This window comes from Chlorocebus sabaeus, chromosome 24 (assembly GCF_047675955.1).
Source record: "Chlorocebus sabaeus isolate Y175 chromosome 24, mChlSab1.0.hap1, whole genome shotgun sequence".
NCBI lineage: Eukaryota > Metazoa > Chordata > Mammalia > Primates > Cercopithecidae > Chlorocebus > Chlorocebus sabaeus.
The window spans coordinates 12,235,816-12,253,263 of record NC_132927.1 but is presented as its reverse complement, the minus strand read 5'-3'; the positions used below and the strand labels follow the sequence as shown (position 1 = coordinate 12,253,263).

The window sequence follows — 17,448 nt, the reverse complement described above, 5'->3', positions numbered from 1 at the left end:
TTCAAAACAAAAGAAACCAAACACATCCCATAAATAAAAAGATAATAAATTCAACTACATTAAAATGTAAAACTTCTTTGCAGCAAGTGATTAGAAAGAGTGAAAACATCGTACCACCTGGGCAAAAATATTTGCAAAGTATATAACCAGCAAAGCATTTATAGCCAGAATATATAAAGAACTTATATAGTCAATGAGGAAAAGACTAAAGGCCAACACAAAGGGAAGAAATACAAACAGGCACTTCTTAGGAAAAAATATCCAAGCAGCTAGTAAACGCCAAAAAGATAATCAATCTCAGTTGTAATTATGAAAATGAAACAATGAGCTCTATCGTTTTATACCTAACTACTCTTAGTTTATGGCATATTAAAGTGACAGAAGAATCGTTATAGAACTTGTCCTCTTATTTCTACCTGTATATCTATAATCTTGTCTTGATTTGATAAAAAGTTATCTGCAAAATGGGCACTATGGGGTTTTTTTTGTTTGTTGTTGTGGTAGCTGTTATTTCTGAGGCAGGGTGTCGCTCTGTTACCCAGGCTGCAGAGCAGTGGCACAATCACAGCTCACTGTAGCCTCAACCTCCCAAGGGCAAGCAATCCCCCCACCTCAGCCTCCTGAGTAGCTAGGACTACAGCCACCTGCCACCATGCCCAGCTAATTTTTCTATTTTTTGTAGAGGCAGGGGGTCTCACTATGTTGCCCAGACTGGTCTCGACCTCCTGAGCTCAAGCAATCCTCTTGCCTCAGCCTCCTAAACTCTTCGGATCATAGGTGTGAGGCACCATGCCTGGTGGGCACTATGTTTTTTATATGCTATAAATATTTTTAACCCGTTTATGCCTAGTGTTCCATTACTGAAATGTTAAGCTTGTGGGAATTATTTATATCCTACTGCTCAAGGTCATCACCAAGATCTGATTTTTCACATACACACAAAATTGCAACCTTCAGCATAAATGGGTTAAATGCAAAATAAACAGAACATATAGAAAAATACACCTTTTTTTTTTCCCCATAAATAGAGAATTCTGCCCAAAGATGTGGAAATAGGTCTAAACAGACAGAAACTAATTCTATAGCTCAAAATCCTAATTGCACCATTGGGTGTATATTTTGTAAGTAAGTCTAATCCACATTATACTAATTATACTAATATTGTCAACAATGCCAGGTGACATAATCATTGCAAAGTCTTTTTAAAGTAACAGCTGCAAAACTTCTAAAATTATCTCAGTTTTTTTCTATGGTCCTTTCTTTGTGTCCTATCTCCAATACAGCTTCCAATGCAACTCTATTCTTTTTTTTTTAGATCACACACAAATGATGAGCTAAAGTACTATTTAATTTTGTTTTACTTAGTTTACTTTTTTAACTACTACACTCAGAAAAGGCTTGAAGAGATGAAATTAGCTTAAAAGTTATGCAAAATGACAGTACCTCACAATGCTGGCGAGAAGCTTGAATTTCACATTCATATTTGTTCTTTACAGATTCTAAGCAGAGCTCTCTATAGATTCCTGCAACCAAACACAATTACTCTGATTATGTTAGCAATGAGGAGTTCCATTATCACTTCCCTACAGGAATTCTGTCCTCACTGTATTTAATAAGATGGATCAAGGAAAAATTGAAAAGTGAGTCTAACTTTATCTTTAAAGACTAAAAATAAAAAGGCTCACTTAAAATACATATCCAAAAAGATTAGAAATTAAGAGTTTCAGAGCTAGAAAGAAACTGTACTGCTAGTTTTTGTTCTTAACCTATTCTTCTAAAGATTACTCCTAAATGTTTGATACAGAATGATCAAAATGAAAATAAAACTCTTTTCCTATGAAAAACAATCTCTCGAGTTTCTCAAAATAGAAATGGAGACAATAAACTCTGGTGTCATCAATCACATATACTCAGAGTAACAGTTAGATACTATACCCCACCAAAACCACTTTTTTTTTTAACTATTATTTTCAATCCAAAGCTTCCATGAGGAGTAAATGTATATAAACTGATATAACAAAATCAATTATGTCTGGAGTGCTCTTGACAGGACTTTATCTAGAGGAAAGATACCCAAGATAGTTTAACTTAGACCTAACAGGACAATAGTATAAAATAGGTAACATGGCCATGCAAATATGTCACTACAAAAACGGCACGCAAAGAGCTCTGGATATGTATTCTAAGCTTTATGCCATAGTTGGCCCTAGAAATGTAATTATCTATCTTTGTATAGTAAAGGCAAGAGACAGGTATCTGGAACTATGTCATCAGCAACACATTCACACACACTACTCTGCAAAATCAAAATATAAAAGAGGCCAGAGTAGAAAAGTAAATAATCAACTCAAGTATTATTTCCTGATCATCCACGTAACCTAAAAGAACAAAGAAAATTAGGGATATTTTTGCTTCTAAGGGTACGTTAAGTCAATATGTAAAGATAGCAGTGAAGAGTATCATATCATCCACATAATACTAAGCACTCAAAAATAAAATTTGGTTAAAGGAGGGTTTAGTAAAAAGAACTTATTATCAACAATGCCTTAGGTATTATCTAACAGGTACATAAGGATCAATTAGTGCCGCATAAGAGAAAAACAACCAGCATCTCCACTAATTAAAGTTTAGTTTTTGACCATGAAAAACCATATATATCCCTTGATTACGAGTGCTAGGACATGATACTGAGGCTGGATCCCACTTACAAACATAAGACTGAAATGTAACCACACAAGTATAGTGCATCTTTGTTTATTCGTAGCCACAAATGAGTAACCAAACTTATCAAAGTAAAAAAGAAAAAATAAATTATCTAGTTCAAGGCAAGTTTCCTGTTCTATAATATCTTGATCAAACATTTTAAAATTTTTTTATAAATTAAAAAAAATCCTATCACTCTTACATATAAAAAAAACGCCAAGAGCACTTAAACTTTAATTTCTCTAATAGGGAATTAAAGCGTGACAGTAACAGTCTCTCTTAATCAAAGTATCATGGTTTCTAGTTGTTTCACCACATGTGGAACTATCTTCTCAACAACACTATAAGCAACTTGAGGGTTTTTTTTTTCTTTAATCCCCCACAGCATCAGAGCAAAGCAAGAGGTATTTAATACATAAAATGACTGTGGGCTAACTGAAAGTAAAATATTCTAGTCGATGTAAATATGCCTGTAATCCCATCAACATAAAACACTTACTTGATAAACACCTTTTAAAGCTATTGAAGAGTTTACATTCTATATATGGAAAAGATTCTTCACTTTCCTACCTGCTACCTTTGTACGAATTTGCATATTTTCCTGTAAAGTTGCCAGCGGTTCCAAGTATTCTGGTGCTTTTCCAGCTATGACTTCTTGTAGTTTTGCATCCACCTGACTTAATCGTTCTTTATAAAGTCTTAACAAAGCAAAAAATTAATACGTTAATTTAAAAATCTCAACAAAGGCTAACAATGTGCCATTTCTATACATTATTTGTTCCTAATATCATTTATATTCTAACAATCTATCAAATGTATTTTTGCCTTGATCTCAAGCAGAGAACTGTTACATTATTTGACTTTATGCACATAATCACAAAATAGATATCTATCATGTTTAAAGTATCACTCTTTAATGGTCAATTACCAATACAAAAAATAAAATTGAAATAACTACTTTTTGGCACTATTAATTTTGTTTTTGTTTTAACCACAGAACAATAAAACCAATTCTAAGACAAAAGGTCATTTAAACACTGAGTTTAAAAGAAACAAAGAAATCATTTTGAATAGACATTACCAGTTGTCAAAATAAATAATTACTTGGCTTCTCTCTACCTTTCCTGAAAAGGAGTCAGTATTACTGTATTCAGCCTACTTAATTTTATTTATTCTTTTTTTTTTTTTTTTTGAGACGGAGTCTCGCTCCATCCCCCAGGCTGGAGTGCAGTGGCGCAATCTCAGTCACTGCAAGCTCCACCTCCAGAGTTTACGCCATTCTCCTGCCTCAGCCTCCCGAGTAGCTGGGACTGCAGGCACCCGCCACCACGCCCGGCTAATTTTTTTTTTTTCTGTATTTTTTAGTAGAGACGAGGTATCACCGTGTTAGCCAGGATGGTCTCGATCTCCTGACCTTGTGATCCACCCACCTCAGCCTCCCAAAGTGCTGGGATTACAGGCGTGACCCACCGCGCCAGGCCCAGCCTACTTAATTTTTTAAAAGAACAAAGACGAAGTAGACTAATGAAGGTAAAACCAATGTCTTTATGACCTGACGTATTAAGTTTGTTTCAACTACAAATAAAGAAGCCATAACAAAATTAGTTGCTCAATGAACAAGGAACTCAAAAATGGGGCAGGAGGTCCCTGTTACTTACAAATACTCTAACTTGCCAGCTGTCACACCAATACCTTTAGAGTATGATACAACTCAGTGTTTATTTTGGCAATAATCCTGCAGGACAGAATTTTTTTTTTTTTTTTAAGACAGGGTCTTACTCTGTTGCCCAGGCTGCAGTGCAATGGCACGAGCACAGCTCACTGCAGCCTTGACCTGGGTTCAATCGATCCACCTGCCTTAACGTCCCAAGTAGCTGGGACCACAGGCACATATCACCACATCCAGCTAATTTTTAAGTTTTTTGTGGAGACCAGGTCTTCCTATGTTGCCCAGGCTGGTCTCCAACTCCTGGGTTCAAACCCACAAAAAACCCCTGCCTCCAAACCTTCAGTTTAGTTAATGAGGTCTTTAGTAGACAAACAATAGCTGAACCTCTTTCAGATTGGTCAGTCCCAAAAATACAAAATACAAAAGGAAAAACAGCTGAGACTGAATCTAGTTGCTCTCGTGCTAGTATACAAGTGACAAGGTTGAGATTCAGTGACAACAGCCTTCTAAAGTCACTACTTACTGATCTTTGAGATCGGTAAACTGTTTTTCAAGATTGGACATTTCATCCAAACATTCCATTCTTCTTCTCTCACAGTCTTCATCATCCATTTCTGTTAATAAAAACGCAAATATAAAAGATAAACTTAATTTTCAAATTTATCTGAACATCTCAAATATATCTGAACATAATTCAAATAGGAAGAAAAACTGTAATATGAAGGCAAGACCTATATTAAGCCTTAAAAGAAAATAAACATTTATCAAAAATAATAACTTCTGCTGGGCATGGTGGCTCATGCCTCTAATTCCAGCAGTTTGGAAAGCCAAGGCAGGAGGACAGACTGAGCCCAGGAGTTCGAGATCAGCCTGGGCAATATAGGAAGATCCCATCTCTACAAAAAAAAAAAAAAAAGATATTAGCTGGGCATAGTACCATGAGCCTGTGGTCTCACCTACTGGGAGGCTGAGGCAAGAGGATCGCCTGAGCCCAGGAGTTGGAGGCTGCAGTAAGCCATGATTGTGACATTGCACTCCACCCTGGGTGACAGACTGACCTAGTCTGAAGAAAAAAAAAAAAAAATCCACTGTAGATTTAATCTAAAATACAGATGAGTATATAAAACTATACCAGTCTCTAGACCCTCTTATTTTTATTCATTTTTAAATCACTTTAAAGGACTGACTATAAGCTATGACTATAAAGTAATTAGCCCACTTTTGGTTTGTTTTCCACCAACTCACCAGAATGTAGCACCAAAATGATTGTGTCCTTTAAAGGCTAACATTGCTCAAAAACACTTTTGGGATTCTTCTTTCAAACTGCTCACATGGCTGATTTGCCAGTCACATAAAAAAGAAAAGTAGCCAGGCGTGGTGGCTCATCCCTGTAATCCCAGCACTTTGGGAGGCTGAGGCCAGAGGATTGCTTGAGCTCAAGAGTTCAAGACCAGCCTGGGCAAGGTGGTAAAACCCCATGTCTACTAAAAATACAAAAATTAGCCAGACATAGTGGTGGATGCCTGTAGTCCCAACTACTAGAGAGACTGAGGTGGGAGGATTGTTTGAACTTGAGAAGCAGAGGTTGCAGTGAGCCAAGACTGCACAAGCCTGGGCAACAGAGACCCTGTCTCAAAAAAAAAAGAAAAGTGAAAGAAAGGCCAGGCACGGTGGCCCATGCTTGTAATCCCAGCACTTTGGGAGGCCAAGGCAGGTGGATCACCTGAGGCCAGGAGTTTGAGACCAGCCTGACCAAAATGGAGGAGCCCCATCTCTACTAAAAATACAAAATTAGCTGGGTGTGGTGGCACATGCCTGTAATCCCTGCTACTTGGGAGGTTGAGGCAGGAAAATCGCTTGAACCCAGGAGGTGGAGGTTGTGGTGAGCCGAGATTGTGCCACTGCACTCCAGCCTGGGCAACAAGAGCAAAACTCCATCTCAAAAAAAGAAAAAGAAAAAAGGAAACTAATCTTATTTTGTTTACCACAGGCTCTCCTGGTCTGCCATTCCTACGTTCCCATTGTTCTGTCTCCCCATGTTACTATCAGTCAGTGAGAAAGAGGCAAATGAGGAGGAAAATACAAACTTTTTAAGGAAAGCAACTGTTAATTACCAGGTCTGTCCTATAGTCCACATTTTCTATGTTCACATCACATATATTCATTCATCAAAATAACTGAAGCACAAAATGATCTGCATCTTGATCTTCATCAAATAAAAGTCAAACTATGAGAAAGAGTTAAATCACGTTCAATTATTTTTATATAACAAGGAAGGCTATGACTTTTTTTCTAATTTTCTAAAACAGATTAAAAATATTTCTGGCTCTTGATTGCTTACTTCTTGGCTACTTAAAACTTGGTCCCTCAAGATGACTCACTATCCAAGTTCTTTGGACAGTAGAGACTTTTCTGTAGCCTTAGAATTTGCTCAGTACCAACATTTGAGAAGAAAACACTGTGAAAGTTTAACATGAAAGACATATGGTAGAACAGAGATGCTTTAACAAGCAAAATGCAAAATGTATTTAAACAATTTCTTTGCACTTAAACTTTTGGCTTGCAGTTCAAATTATTACCACATTCTTCAAAAATTAAGTTGTCCATTATTTTCTGGGATGGAATTTTTAAAAGTTAAAAATCACAACAGTCAACATAAAAATTATAGGGGGAGAATTTTAACAAATGGAATTTTATGAGATCCTAGCTCCTATCATAAATGCAAGAACATTTGAAGATAAAATACTTTATAGAGCTAAGAAATATATTCACAAACAGTCCAGGTGCAGTGGCTTACGCCTGTAATCCCAGCACTTTGGGAGGCATAGGCGTGTGGATCACTTGAAGTCAGGAGTTCAAGACCTGCCTGGCCAATGTGGCAAAACCCCATCTCTACTAAAAATACAAAAATTAGCCAGGTGTGATGGCGGATGCCTGTAATCCCAGCTATTCAGGAGGCTGAGGCTGGAGAATCACTTTAACCCAGGAGGCAGGGGTTGCAGCGAGCCGAGATCACGCCATTGCACTCCAGCCTGGGTGACAGAGTGAGACTCGGTCTCAAAAAAAAATTAAAAAAAAAAAAAAAGAAATATATTCCCATACAGTCTAGATGTTCTCCTTTCTCTATATTCCCCACTTTTGAAATCTCACCTACTTTCAAGGCAAGGCAGATGACTTACAAATTATTCTCCCCTTCCATATCAGGCAGGTTCCAATGTCACACTTGCATTTGTCAGTTGGGCATTCTTAAACATACTGCCATCACTCCAAAAGCAACATGTCGGCCAGGCAGGGTGGTTCACACCTGTAATCCTAACACTTTGGGAGGCCAATGCAGGCGGATCACCTAAGGTCAGGAGTTCGAGACCATCCTGGCCAAGATGGTGAAACACAAAAATTATCTGAGCACTGTGGTGCATACCTGTAATTCCAGCTACTCTGGAGGCTGAGGCAGGAGAATCGCTTGAACCCCGGAGGTGGAGGTTGCAGTGAGCTGAGATCACGCCACTGCACTTCAGCCTGGGTGACAGAGTGAGACTCTGTCTCAAAAAAAAAAAAAAAAAAAAAGCAACATAACATGTCTGGCGGGGCACGGTGGCTCACATCTGTAAACCCAGCACTTTGGGAGGCCGAGGCAGGTGGATCGCCTGAGCAGGAGTTCAAGACCAGCCTGACCAATACAGTGAAACCCGTCTCTACTAAAAACACAAAAACTTAGCCGGGCGTTGGCGGTGGGCACCTGTAATCCCAGCTACTCAGGAGGCTGAGGCAGGAGAATTGCTTGAACCCCAGAGGCAAAGGTTGCAGTGAGCCGAGATGGTGCCATTGCACTCCAGCCTGGGTGCCAAGAGCAAAACTCCTTCTCCAAAAAAAAAAAAAAAAAAAAAGGCCGGTTGCGGTAGCTCACGCCTGTAATCCCAGCACATTAGGAGATCGAGGCGGGTGGATCACGAGGTCAGAGTTTGAGACCAGCCTGGCCAATATGGAGAAACTCTGTCTCTACTAAAAATACAAAAAGTTAGCTTGGTGTGGTAGTGTGTGCCTGTAATCACAGCTATTCAGGAGGCTGAGGCAGGAGAATTGCTTGAACCTGGGAGGTGGAGGTTACAGTGAGCCAAGATCATGCCATTGCACTCCAGGCTGGGCAATAGAGCGAGACTCCGTTTCAAAGAGAAAAAAAAAAAAAAAATGGCACAAGTATACATATGTAGCAAACCTGCACGTTGTGCACATGTACCCTACAACTTGAAGTTTAATAATAATAAATTAAAAAAAAAAAAAAGCAACATGTCTGAAATACTCTTATCTTTCACCTTCATCTCAAATCTTTCACTTTTCTATTTCTGTTGATGCTACCGCCACTCTCCTTGTATCTTGGTTTTTCTCTTACCTTCAATCCTAAACTTGCATTCATCAATCCTGTTTTGTGCTTTCTTTGAAATCCCTCACATCTATATTTCCTGTTCCTTTCCGACCTCAAGTTCTTCTCCCAAGGTTTTCACGCTTTTGAATAAGCCCTAAACTCTGGCCCTTGTACTTTTCCTTACATTCCTCTCCCTATAGGGATACCCGCAACCCCAACCCAAATTCTACTCATTCTTCAAGATAATTAAGGTAATCCCACCTTCTTCAGCTAGCCTTTGTGACCACCACCCAATACTGAAACGATTTCCTCTGCCTCTAAATTCCCACAGCAATATTTAGTTAAGCATTCATTTGGCAATTTAATCAAGTGGTGACGTATGACAGCTCTTAAGAGAGCCCAGATAATAACTATTTATCCCTCACATTGAGTACTATCCAGTGCTGCACAAAGAAGTCACTCATAAATATTTTTGGATGGCTGATTTATTGATTGAAATTATATCCTTCCATGGAGATTTGCTTTGCAAGGGAAACATGAAAAGAGGGCATGTGGATGATACTAGGCTATCATCAACCTATCATCAATGCTTGACCAAAATCAGGCCAAGACAAAGAAGTCAGTCTCATCTCCATCACTTCAATCGAAGGAAAATAATCCCGGTAATCACAAATTCCATTTCACTTTGGAATAAACATTCCTAAAAGTTCGCAAAATTTATTTGTGGTGTTAATCTGCCCTCCTTCTCCCCCACCCCAAAATAATTTAAAATAGCCCAAAGTTAGAAAAAAAATTGAAGGGAAGAAAAGACTTGGAGAATTTTCAACGCTGCCAAAACTCAGCCAATTTATAAGCATATGAAGATGCAAAATGAGCCCGAATGTTGGTCCCTTCCTCTCAGTCTTGCAAACTTCAGGGAGCTACTGAACGGGACAGCTCTCAAGTTAGCCCCCGAAAAGGCACTGACGTAAAAGTGCTGACCGGCAAGTTGACTTGGAAACTGAGGTTAATTACTAAGCCGACACTCGGCCCCGGCAACCCACCAGCGATGAGAAGTGAGGGTTGCAAAGCAGAAAATAGGGACAGAGGTCGGTGGGCTGGGGAGAGGAGGCATTTCCAGTTTGTCTGCTGTGGGAAGTTCTCCGCCTCGGCCGGTCGCTCCAGAGCACCACCGGGGGCAGGACTGCGCCTCGTTCGGGAGCTGGGCAAGCCCAGGCCCGCCCCGCCCCGCCGCCGAGACCCGTCATGAGCCAGACAGCGCCCAGCGACCGGTCCGGGTGCAGCCCAGAGCCCGGAGCCAGTCTCCGCCCCTTCCCTCTGTCCCCGCCCCGCTTTCCCAGCAGGACGCGGCCGCCTGGCGTGCAGAGAGCGGCCTGTCGCGCGCTGGGCGCGGGGACTCAGGGTCCCAGCCCTGCTGGGTCGCGCACCTGAGCTATCTCCATCCTCGGAGACCGACGAACTCTCAGTGTCCTCGTCCTCGGAGCTGCTCCCCTCATTTTCGGCGTAGTCCACCTCCATCTCATCGTGATGGTTGGTCTCCTTCTTATCCCCTCGGGAATGGACCGGCATTTTCAAGCCGCGCCGTCGCTTCCCACTCCCGGCGCCCAGCCCGGCCACCGCCGCTTCAGTGAAGGGCGCGCGGAACGCCCCGACCCACCCAGCGGCCGAGCCTGCTCGCCCCCTTGGCTCCTCCCCGCCCCCGGCCCGGGCCTCACAACCTAACCCGCAAGCTCTGCGATGGGAGCTCTGCCATTGGCGGAGGCGGTCCACCGAGCCAGAGGGCGGGGCTTGCCCTGCTCTGGTACGATTGGTTGTCCGTAATTACGACGCGGCCTTCCGATGCTTGCCGGGAGTTGTGGTTCGTAGGGCTCAGACCTGCAGGGGCTGCACCCTTCCATGCCTCGGCAGCCCTGATCACTTCTTTTTTCTGGACTTCAAGTCCCACAAGGCACGAAAGCTGACCCTCTGGATCGCAGTTTATAAACTAAACAGAAACAGATTGTGCGAATTTAGTGTGTATTTATCTATTTCCCGCCAAGTGATTGTTTGACCTGCCTGACTATCCGAGATGTTACTGTCAGATGTGAAAGTGTCTTTTGCCTAAAAGAATCTTTGCCTGCTCATTGAGCCTGGGGACCTGGAGAACCGTCTCTTTTACTAAGTACCTTTATTACCTACCACTAATAAACTGTTTTATTTAATTATTAACTATAGACGATAACTTGCAGTTTCTATGTTGCGCAAAAATCTTTATTCTTGAAACTTTTACAATACAGAAAGTAAGTTTTGTATTGGCATTTTCAATCTAGTATTTTTGCATTTATTTTTTACCAGATGCAGTCGCAAAATGTCATCAGTCCTGATTTAACTTTAGTTTTCAATGAAAAATACATACTTAGTGAGATGTACTTTCTCAAAAAAAGGGTACATAGACAAGGAAGACTCAGTAACTCATTAACTGACCACTTACCCTCTGTATCAGGTATCTTGGTAAGCTCTTTACATGAGTTTAGTGAGTTTAAGTCTCAATTTAATAGCCGAGTTAGGTGTCATTGTTATTCCCATTTTACAGATAAGGAAACTTCTTTTGCAGACCAATCTTAAAACTATATTTTACCCCTTATAACGACAGGGTTTCTTCCTGAAGTGGCAATTTGCTATTGAAAAATAGTACAGGCCGGCAGGGTGGCTAACGCCTGTAGTCCCCACACTTTAGGAGGCCGAGGCAAGCAGATCACTTGAGGTCAGGAGTTTGAGACCAACCTGGCCAACATGGTGAAACCCAATCTCCAGAGGCTGAGGTGAGAGAATCGCTTGAACACAGGAGGTCAAGGTTGCAGTGAGCTGACATTGCACCACTGCACTCCAGCCTAGGTGACAGAGTGAGACCCTGTCTCCTGTCTCAAAGAGAAAAAAAAAAAAGTTCATAGAATATTGTGAATTGTATAGCACTGCATTCTCAAAGACAAAGGCCAAAGATACGAAGTTAAATTTGCAATTTTATTTAGTTATCTATTTATTTAGAGATAGGATCTGGGTCTGTGGCCCAAGCTGGAGTGCAGTAGCAACCTCAAATTTCTGGGCACAAGCGATCATCTCCCCTCAGCCTCCCAAATACCTGAGACCACAGGCACATGCCACCATGCCCAGCTAATATTTTCTTTTTTTTTTAGTGACAGGGTCTAGCCCAGGCTAGTCTCGAACTCTAGTCTCAAGCAATCTGTCCGCCTCAGCCTCCCAAAGCACTGAGATTCCCAGGTATGAGCCACTGTGCCCGACCTAGATTTGTAATTTAATGACAGAAAACTTTGAAGTTCTACACATCTCTTACAGAGTAAAATACAAAATAAGGGATGTGTATTATATTTAGTGTCAGCCTACTTCTCCCTTTCTCATTGTACAGTATTCTCCAAAATTGAACTCCTTATAGTTTCTAAACACACAAGCTGTTTCTCATTTCAATGTCTTTGCACATTCTATTTCCTTTACAACCCTGTTCCTCTCCTTTTCTTTTTCAAAGCCACTTTTTAGACAACACACGTCACTGTCAGCACCTCTACCATTCAAGGCACTCCTGTTCCTTCAGGTGACTGCTGTATTTTGAAACTTGCAAGTTTATACTTGTTCCTATCACAATATGTTGTAAGCATATGTTAGCAAATGCATCTCACCTATTGGATTGTGAGTTCCTTGAGAGCAGAGGCTGTCTTAATCTGAAATGCAAATACAAAGGCATGCGGTAGTCAGGCAGGTCAAGTTACAAGATGTAAGCTTTACATGAGTGGTACCGATTAAAGGGGGCAGCTGCTTTTGGCCCCAGCCAATTGTTACTACCTGAGAATTTTGGCCTACTGATGTCAGACCTTCTGATTTCAAAGAGAAACCAGAAATTTGGATCTCTATGTGAAATATCTAGAACTATAAACATTATCTCAAGTGATGTTTTTTGTTTTGTTTTGTGTTCTTTAAACTTCAGATCAAACAAAAACAGCTGTGGGTAAAATCCCCGGCCTCTAAATATTTGTTATATCAGCAGCTATCAGAGTGTGTGCTAAATCATAACAATTAGATTTATGGTGACTCAATGTGCCAAGTGTGTTATGTGCTTTAAGTACATTAATTCACTGAATCTTCATAACAATCCTGTAAAGTCGATACTATTATGCCCTCCATTTTATAGATGAAAAAACCCAGGCACAGAGCAGTTACAGTACTTGGCCAAAGTCACACTGCTACTATGTAACAGATCTAGGATTTAAACTTGAGTAGTCTGACATAAGAATCTGTGTGCAACCACTGGCATGCAGTGCGCCCCTCGTGGTTGCTGTTTCTGCTGTTCCAGGAAAAACAGAGGGAAGGTGGAAAGGAGGAGGCATGGGTTCTTGCCCTCCTTCTCCTAGTAACCAACTGATAAAGTTTGGCAAACCACATAATCTCTGATCTGTTGTAAAATAAGAAGTTTGCAGTGTATTAACTTTAAGTTCTCTTCCAGCTCTAAAATTCCTGTCATCATTAAGTTTATTTTTAAGGCAGACAGAATAATAGGAGAGTATGCAATTAGAGTTGCATGAGAGTATTTTGCCTAAGGTAAGAGTTTCTCTCACCTCTTCTCAAACAGATTTTAGAAAAGATGCTTAGGGAATGTGAGAAGAACCGTAACAGGGAAAAGTTAATAAGGCTAAAAACTAATTTTGTTGATTTAGAAAATACAAAATAAAATAATGTCATGGAAGCAGAATGAAGTTTCCTTAATCAAGGCAGTTAAAAGGGTAATAATGATAATTATTATATTATTATTATTATTATTACGCAGTTGGGAGGTCCAGGATGCCTTACATTTATGTAGCACTTCACATTTTACATACAGCCTATACAAACATTAGATATATTTTAAGTCTCACTTGTTATTAATCATCCATATTTACATATTTGTAGAGCTCTGAAACTCATAGCCAGTCATCATCAAAATCTCCTATATCTTCATTCTCTTCCCTGAACTATTCCCTCAATATTCTTGTTCTAAAGGAAATATGGCTCTCCCTTAGGACCTTGCTTCCTTTGTACCCTCCTCCTCCTCCTGAGCCTTGTCATGGAGTAGATATGCTCCTCGTTCTTTTTTCATCCAGAGGCTCCTGCTTCCCTCTTGCCTAAAATCTGCCAGTTTGTCATCAGGATATACCACACAGTATATATGTGGGTGTCATCTATATACCCCAGGGTCACTCCCTCTCACGTTCTGAAGAATTTAGCTCCTGGCTCAGTGTCATTCTCTCCAGTAACACGCCTATCATAATTCTTGGTAGGTAATCTCATAGCACTCCATCTCCTACTGGGTTTGCTCTGGTACAAAGTAGACACATAGTAATGTTGGCATTTTCCTTGTAGTTTTCCTCCCCTATCTTCTTTGGGGTATACTTTTTTTCTAGTCTGTTTTGTGTCATATTTTAAGTCATAAATATTTAAACACAGAGAACGGTATTCAGAACATTGCATATGTAACACAGTACCTACCTCTCAGCTCTGTCTAATCTTAGCATTTTACATTTGCTTCCGATGCTTCTCAATCCTAATTCTCTCCTTCCCTTTCCAGAGTAATCATTATCTGGTTTTTGGTTACCATGTGCTTTTGGTTACCCATGCATCTATACATACTATTTTTGCATATGTATCCAAAAATAATGTATAGTATTGTTTGGCCTGTTTAAAGTGCTCATATTTTTATTTTATTTATTTATTTATTTATTGTTACTATTTTTTATTTTAGAAAAATTTTGTGGTTTTATTGTACCACGAGGCATTGAAACATCTGAACAAATCAATGTCTGGGCGGTGAGGCAGCTTCTTTCTCTTCACTTCTTTGGGTTACTAGAGCAACTTGTCAGTAGATTAAAAAAAAAAAAAAAAAAAGGACAACCTTTTGCATTACTTAAGTCTTTCCAAGGCATGCGCTGGTACAACACAAACGTCCCTCCTCAGATACAACTAGTCTAGCGTCCAGACATCATGCACAACACCTTGGCGGCGGCAGCGCACTGCGCCCACTCCCACCGCGGCCCTGCTCATTTGTGCGTGATATTTAGAGCATCTGGAGGAGTGAGAATAGCACTGGGCAGAGGAGGGAGGAAGAAACAACGTGAGTGCCTGCTGAGAGGAGGTCAGCCGAAGTTGTGCAGGGCGAGCCTAAACACGTCATTGGTGCAAACCCAAGCATTGTTGATGTTCTTTAATAGGAACATCTGGTGGAACCCCATGATGGGGGTCTTCATCTGCCTTAAGCTGGCTCACAACTGTGCTGATGATGCAGCTATGTGGCGTGGGCTGATGGTCCTGCGCAGTGATGCTGTGCTGCATTTTCTGAAACGGAAGGCTAGACAACTTCTCCACGATGGGAGCTTTCCCCTGGAACTGCTGTCCTTCCCACTTAAGGCATGATATGTCAATGTAAGTTGCACCTAGTTGGGTTCTATCGTTATCAAATAACTGGTGGTAATGTGGAATTTTATTCCACATTAGATTGGATCCAATCTGCTTCCATATTGGCTTGTCTCCCATTCTGGAGCGTCACCCGACCTCGCAGAGGGACCCGAGGGACTGGCATGATGGCTGCAGCGGCGGCAGCAAGCCAGCATGGTCTCAAAGTGCTCATATCTTTAAGTGGTCTCATGCATTACATATGCTACAACTTGACTTTCTCCTCAGTGATGTTTTTGAGATTTACCCGTTGTGATTCAGGTAGCTGTCATCCAGTTATTTTTACCTGCCATAACGTGTTAAATTTAGTAAATATATTCTACTGAATGAATATTACAGATTACCCATTTACCTGTTAATGGACAGGGAGGCTGCTCCCAATTTTTTCACTATTAAAAACAGTTGTCTCAGACCCAGCACAGTGGCTCACGCCTGTAATGCCAGCACTTTGGCAGGCTGAGGCAGGCGGATCACTTGAGATTGGAAGTTGGAGACCGACCTGGGCAACATGGTGAAACCCTGTCTCAACAAAAAATACAAAAATTAGCCGGGTGTGGTGGTGCATGCCTGTAGTCCCACCTATTTGGGAGGTTGAGGTAGGAGGATGGCTTGAGCCTGGGAGGTCCAGGCTCCAGTGAGCTGTGATTGTGCCACTTCACTCCAACCTGAGTGACAGACAGAGTAAGCCCCTGTCTTTAAAAAATAAATAAATAAATAAAATAGTTGCCTCAGTGAACATTGCATTTGTTTGTTTGTTTGTTTTTGTTTTTAGACAGAGTTTCACTCTTCTTGCCCAGGCTAGAGTGCAATGGCACCATCTCGGCTCACTACAACCTCCGCCTCCCAGGTTCAAGCAATTCTCCTGCGTCAGCCTCCCAGGTGGCTGGGATTACAGGCGCCCACCACCATGCCCAACTAATTTTGTATTTTTGGTAGAAATGGGGTTTCACCATGTTGGTCAGGCTGGTCTCGAACTCCTGACCTCAGGTGATCCACCCACTTCAGCCTCCCAAAGTGCTGGGATTACAGGGGTGAGCCACCGTGCCCAGCCTTGAACATTGTTGTGTGCACCTTTTCTTCAGGCATAATTGTGAGAATTTCTCTAGGTCAGTGTCTCCAAAGTGGGAGGGGTATATTCAAGAACTGTATCCTGGGGGGCAGGAAGGAAATATGAAAATATGTGTTTATAAAATTTTTAATTTCATCTTTGTTTGGAATAAAGTAGGTATAAGGAAGCAGTTAGAATTCCAGGTTTTACTCTGATTTACCTTCATTATATTCCTTGTGCTTGTTTTTAATCAGCAGACCCAGCTTCTGAAATAAAGCAAACGTAATTCCAGCTCCACCACATGGTGGGGCAGAGACATCAGCTACACAATCCATAAACTTTGTCTACTGATGGACTCAGGCCAAATGCTAGGAGTTGGAAAAACAAAGGACACCAGAGGCTACTACTAATAGCTAATATCGAATCAGGATAAATATTCTCATCATTCAAACTAAAGGGGCTTTAGGACCTACACTGACAACTAGATGAGACCAACTTATAATTATTCCAACTACATGAAACTGTGATTCCAATTTTTTAAGAATGAAACAATCCCCCAGGCTCAGTGGTTCATGCCCGTAAACCCAGTACTTTGGGAGGCTGAAGGGGGCAGATCACTTGAGCCAAGGAGTTTAAGACCAGCCTGGTCAACATGGTGAAACCCTGTTTCTTCCAAAAATACAAAAAGTAGCTGAGCATGGTGGTGCACGCCTGTGGTCCCAGCTACTTGGAAGGTGGAGGCACGAGAATTGCTTGAACCCAGGAGGCAGAGGTTGCAGTGAGTCAAGATTACAACACCACACTCCAGCTTGGGTGACAGAGCAAGGCTCTGTCTCAAACAAACAAACAAAAAAAAATTGCAAGCTGAACCAATTGAGATGTTTATGGTGTTGGCTATTATTTGTGCTGTAATCATCAGACCTCTTCAATCAGGGCATGACCAAGATTAACTTTTTCCTCCCAAATTGATGTGGATGGTCTAATGCTGTGGGCTTCATCTTCAACATCATCTTGTCCCTTTTTAAAATAAGTTTTCTGTCTGTAAACTGCTGATTTATTTGGAGCATCATCCCCATACACTTCTTGTAAAGCATCAGTGAGTTCACTATCCTTCCATCCAAGCTTCATCATAAATTTGGTGTTTGTTCTTGATTCAACTTTAGCAGAATTCACATTGCTCTGATAGGGGCTCTT

The 17,448-nt window shown here is 41.1% G+C and overlaps 1 protein-coding gene and 1 pseudogene across 2 annotated transcripts in view; both read right to left on the bottom strand.

Moving 5' to 3' along the window:
• The window catches only part of BRMS1L (BRMS1 like transcriptional repressor), a 48,179-nt gene extending 37,695 nt beyond the window's left edge, over positions 1–10,484 (bottom strand). The window contains exons 1-5 of one of the 2 annotated variants that reach the window (XM_007986500.3): positions 10,163–10,265; positions 6,487–6,599; positions 4,896–4,986; positions 3,274–3,401; positions 1,444–1,523 (exon numbers count right to left, since the gene is read on the bottom strand). In XM_007986500.3, the coding sequence (XP_007984691.1) occupies positions 1,444–1,523; positions 3,274–3,401; positions 4,896–4,984 (297 nt within the window). In that variant the 5' untranslated portion in view covers positions 4,985–4,986; positions 6,487–6,599; positions 10,163–10,265. Of the gene's footprint in view, positions 1–1,443; positions 1,524–3,273; positions 3,402–4,895; positions 4,987–6,486; positions 6,600–10,162 lie in introns of both variants that reach the window. The other variant, XM_007986499.3, reaches the window with a different exon arrangement.
• Positions 10,485–14,864: 4,380 nt separating this feature from the next.
• On the bottom strand, positions 14,865–15,287 carry LOC103228827 (nuclear transport factor 2 pseudogene; annotated as a pseudogene).
• Between the last annotated feature and the right edge of the window lie 2,161 nt (positions 15,288–17,448).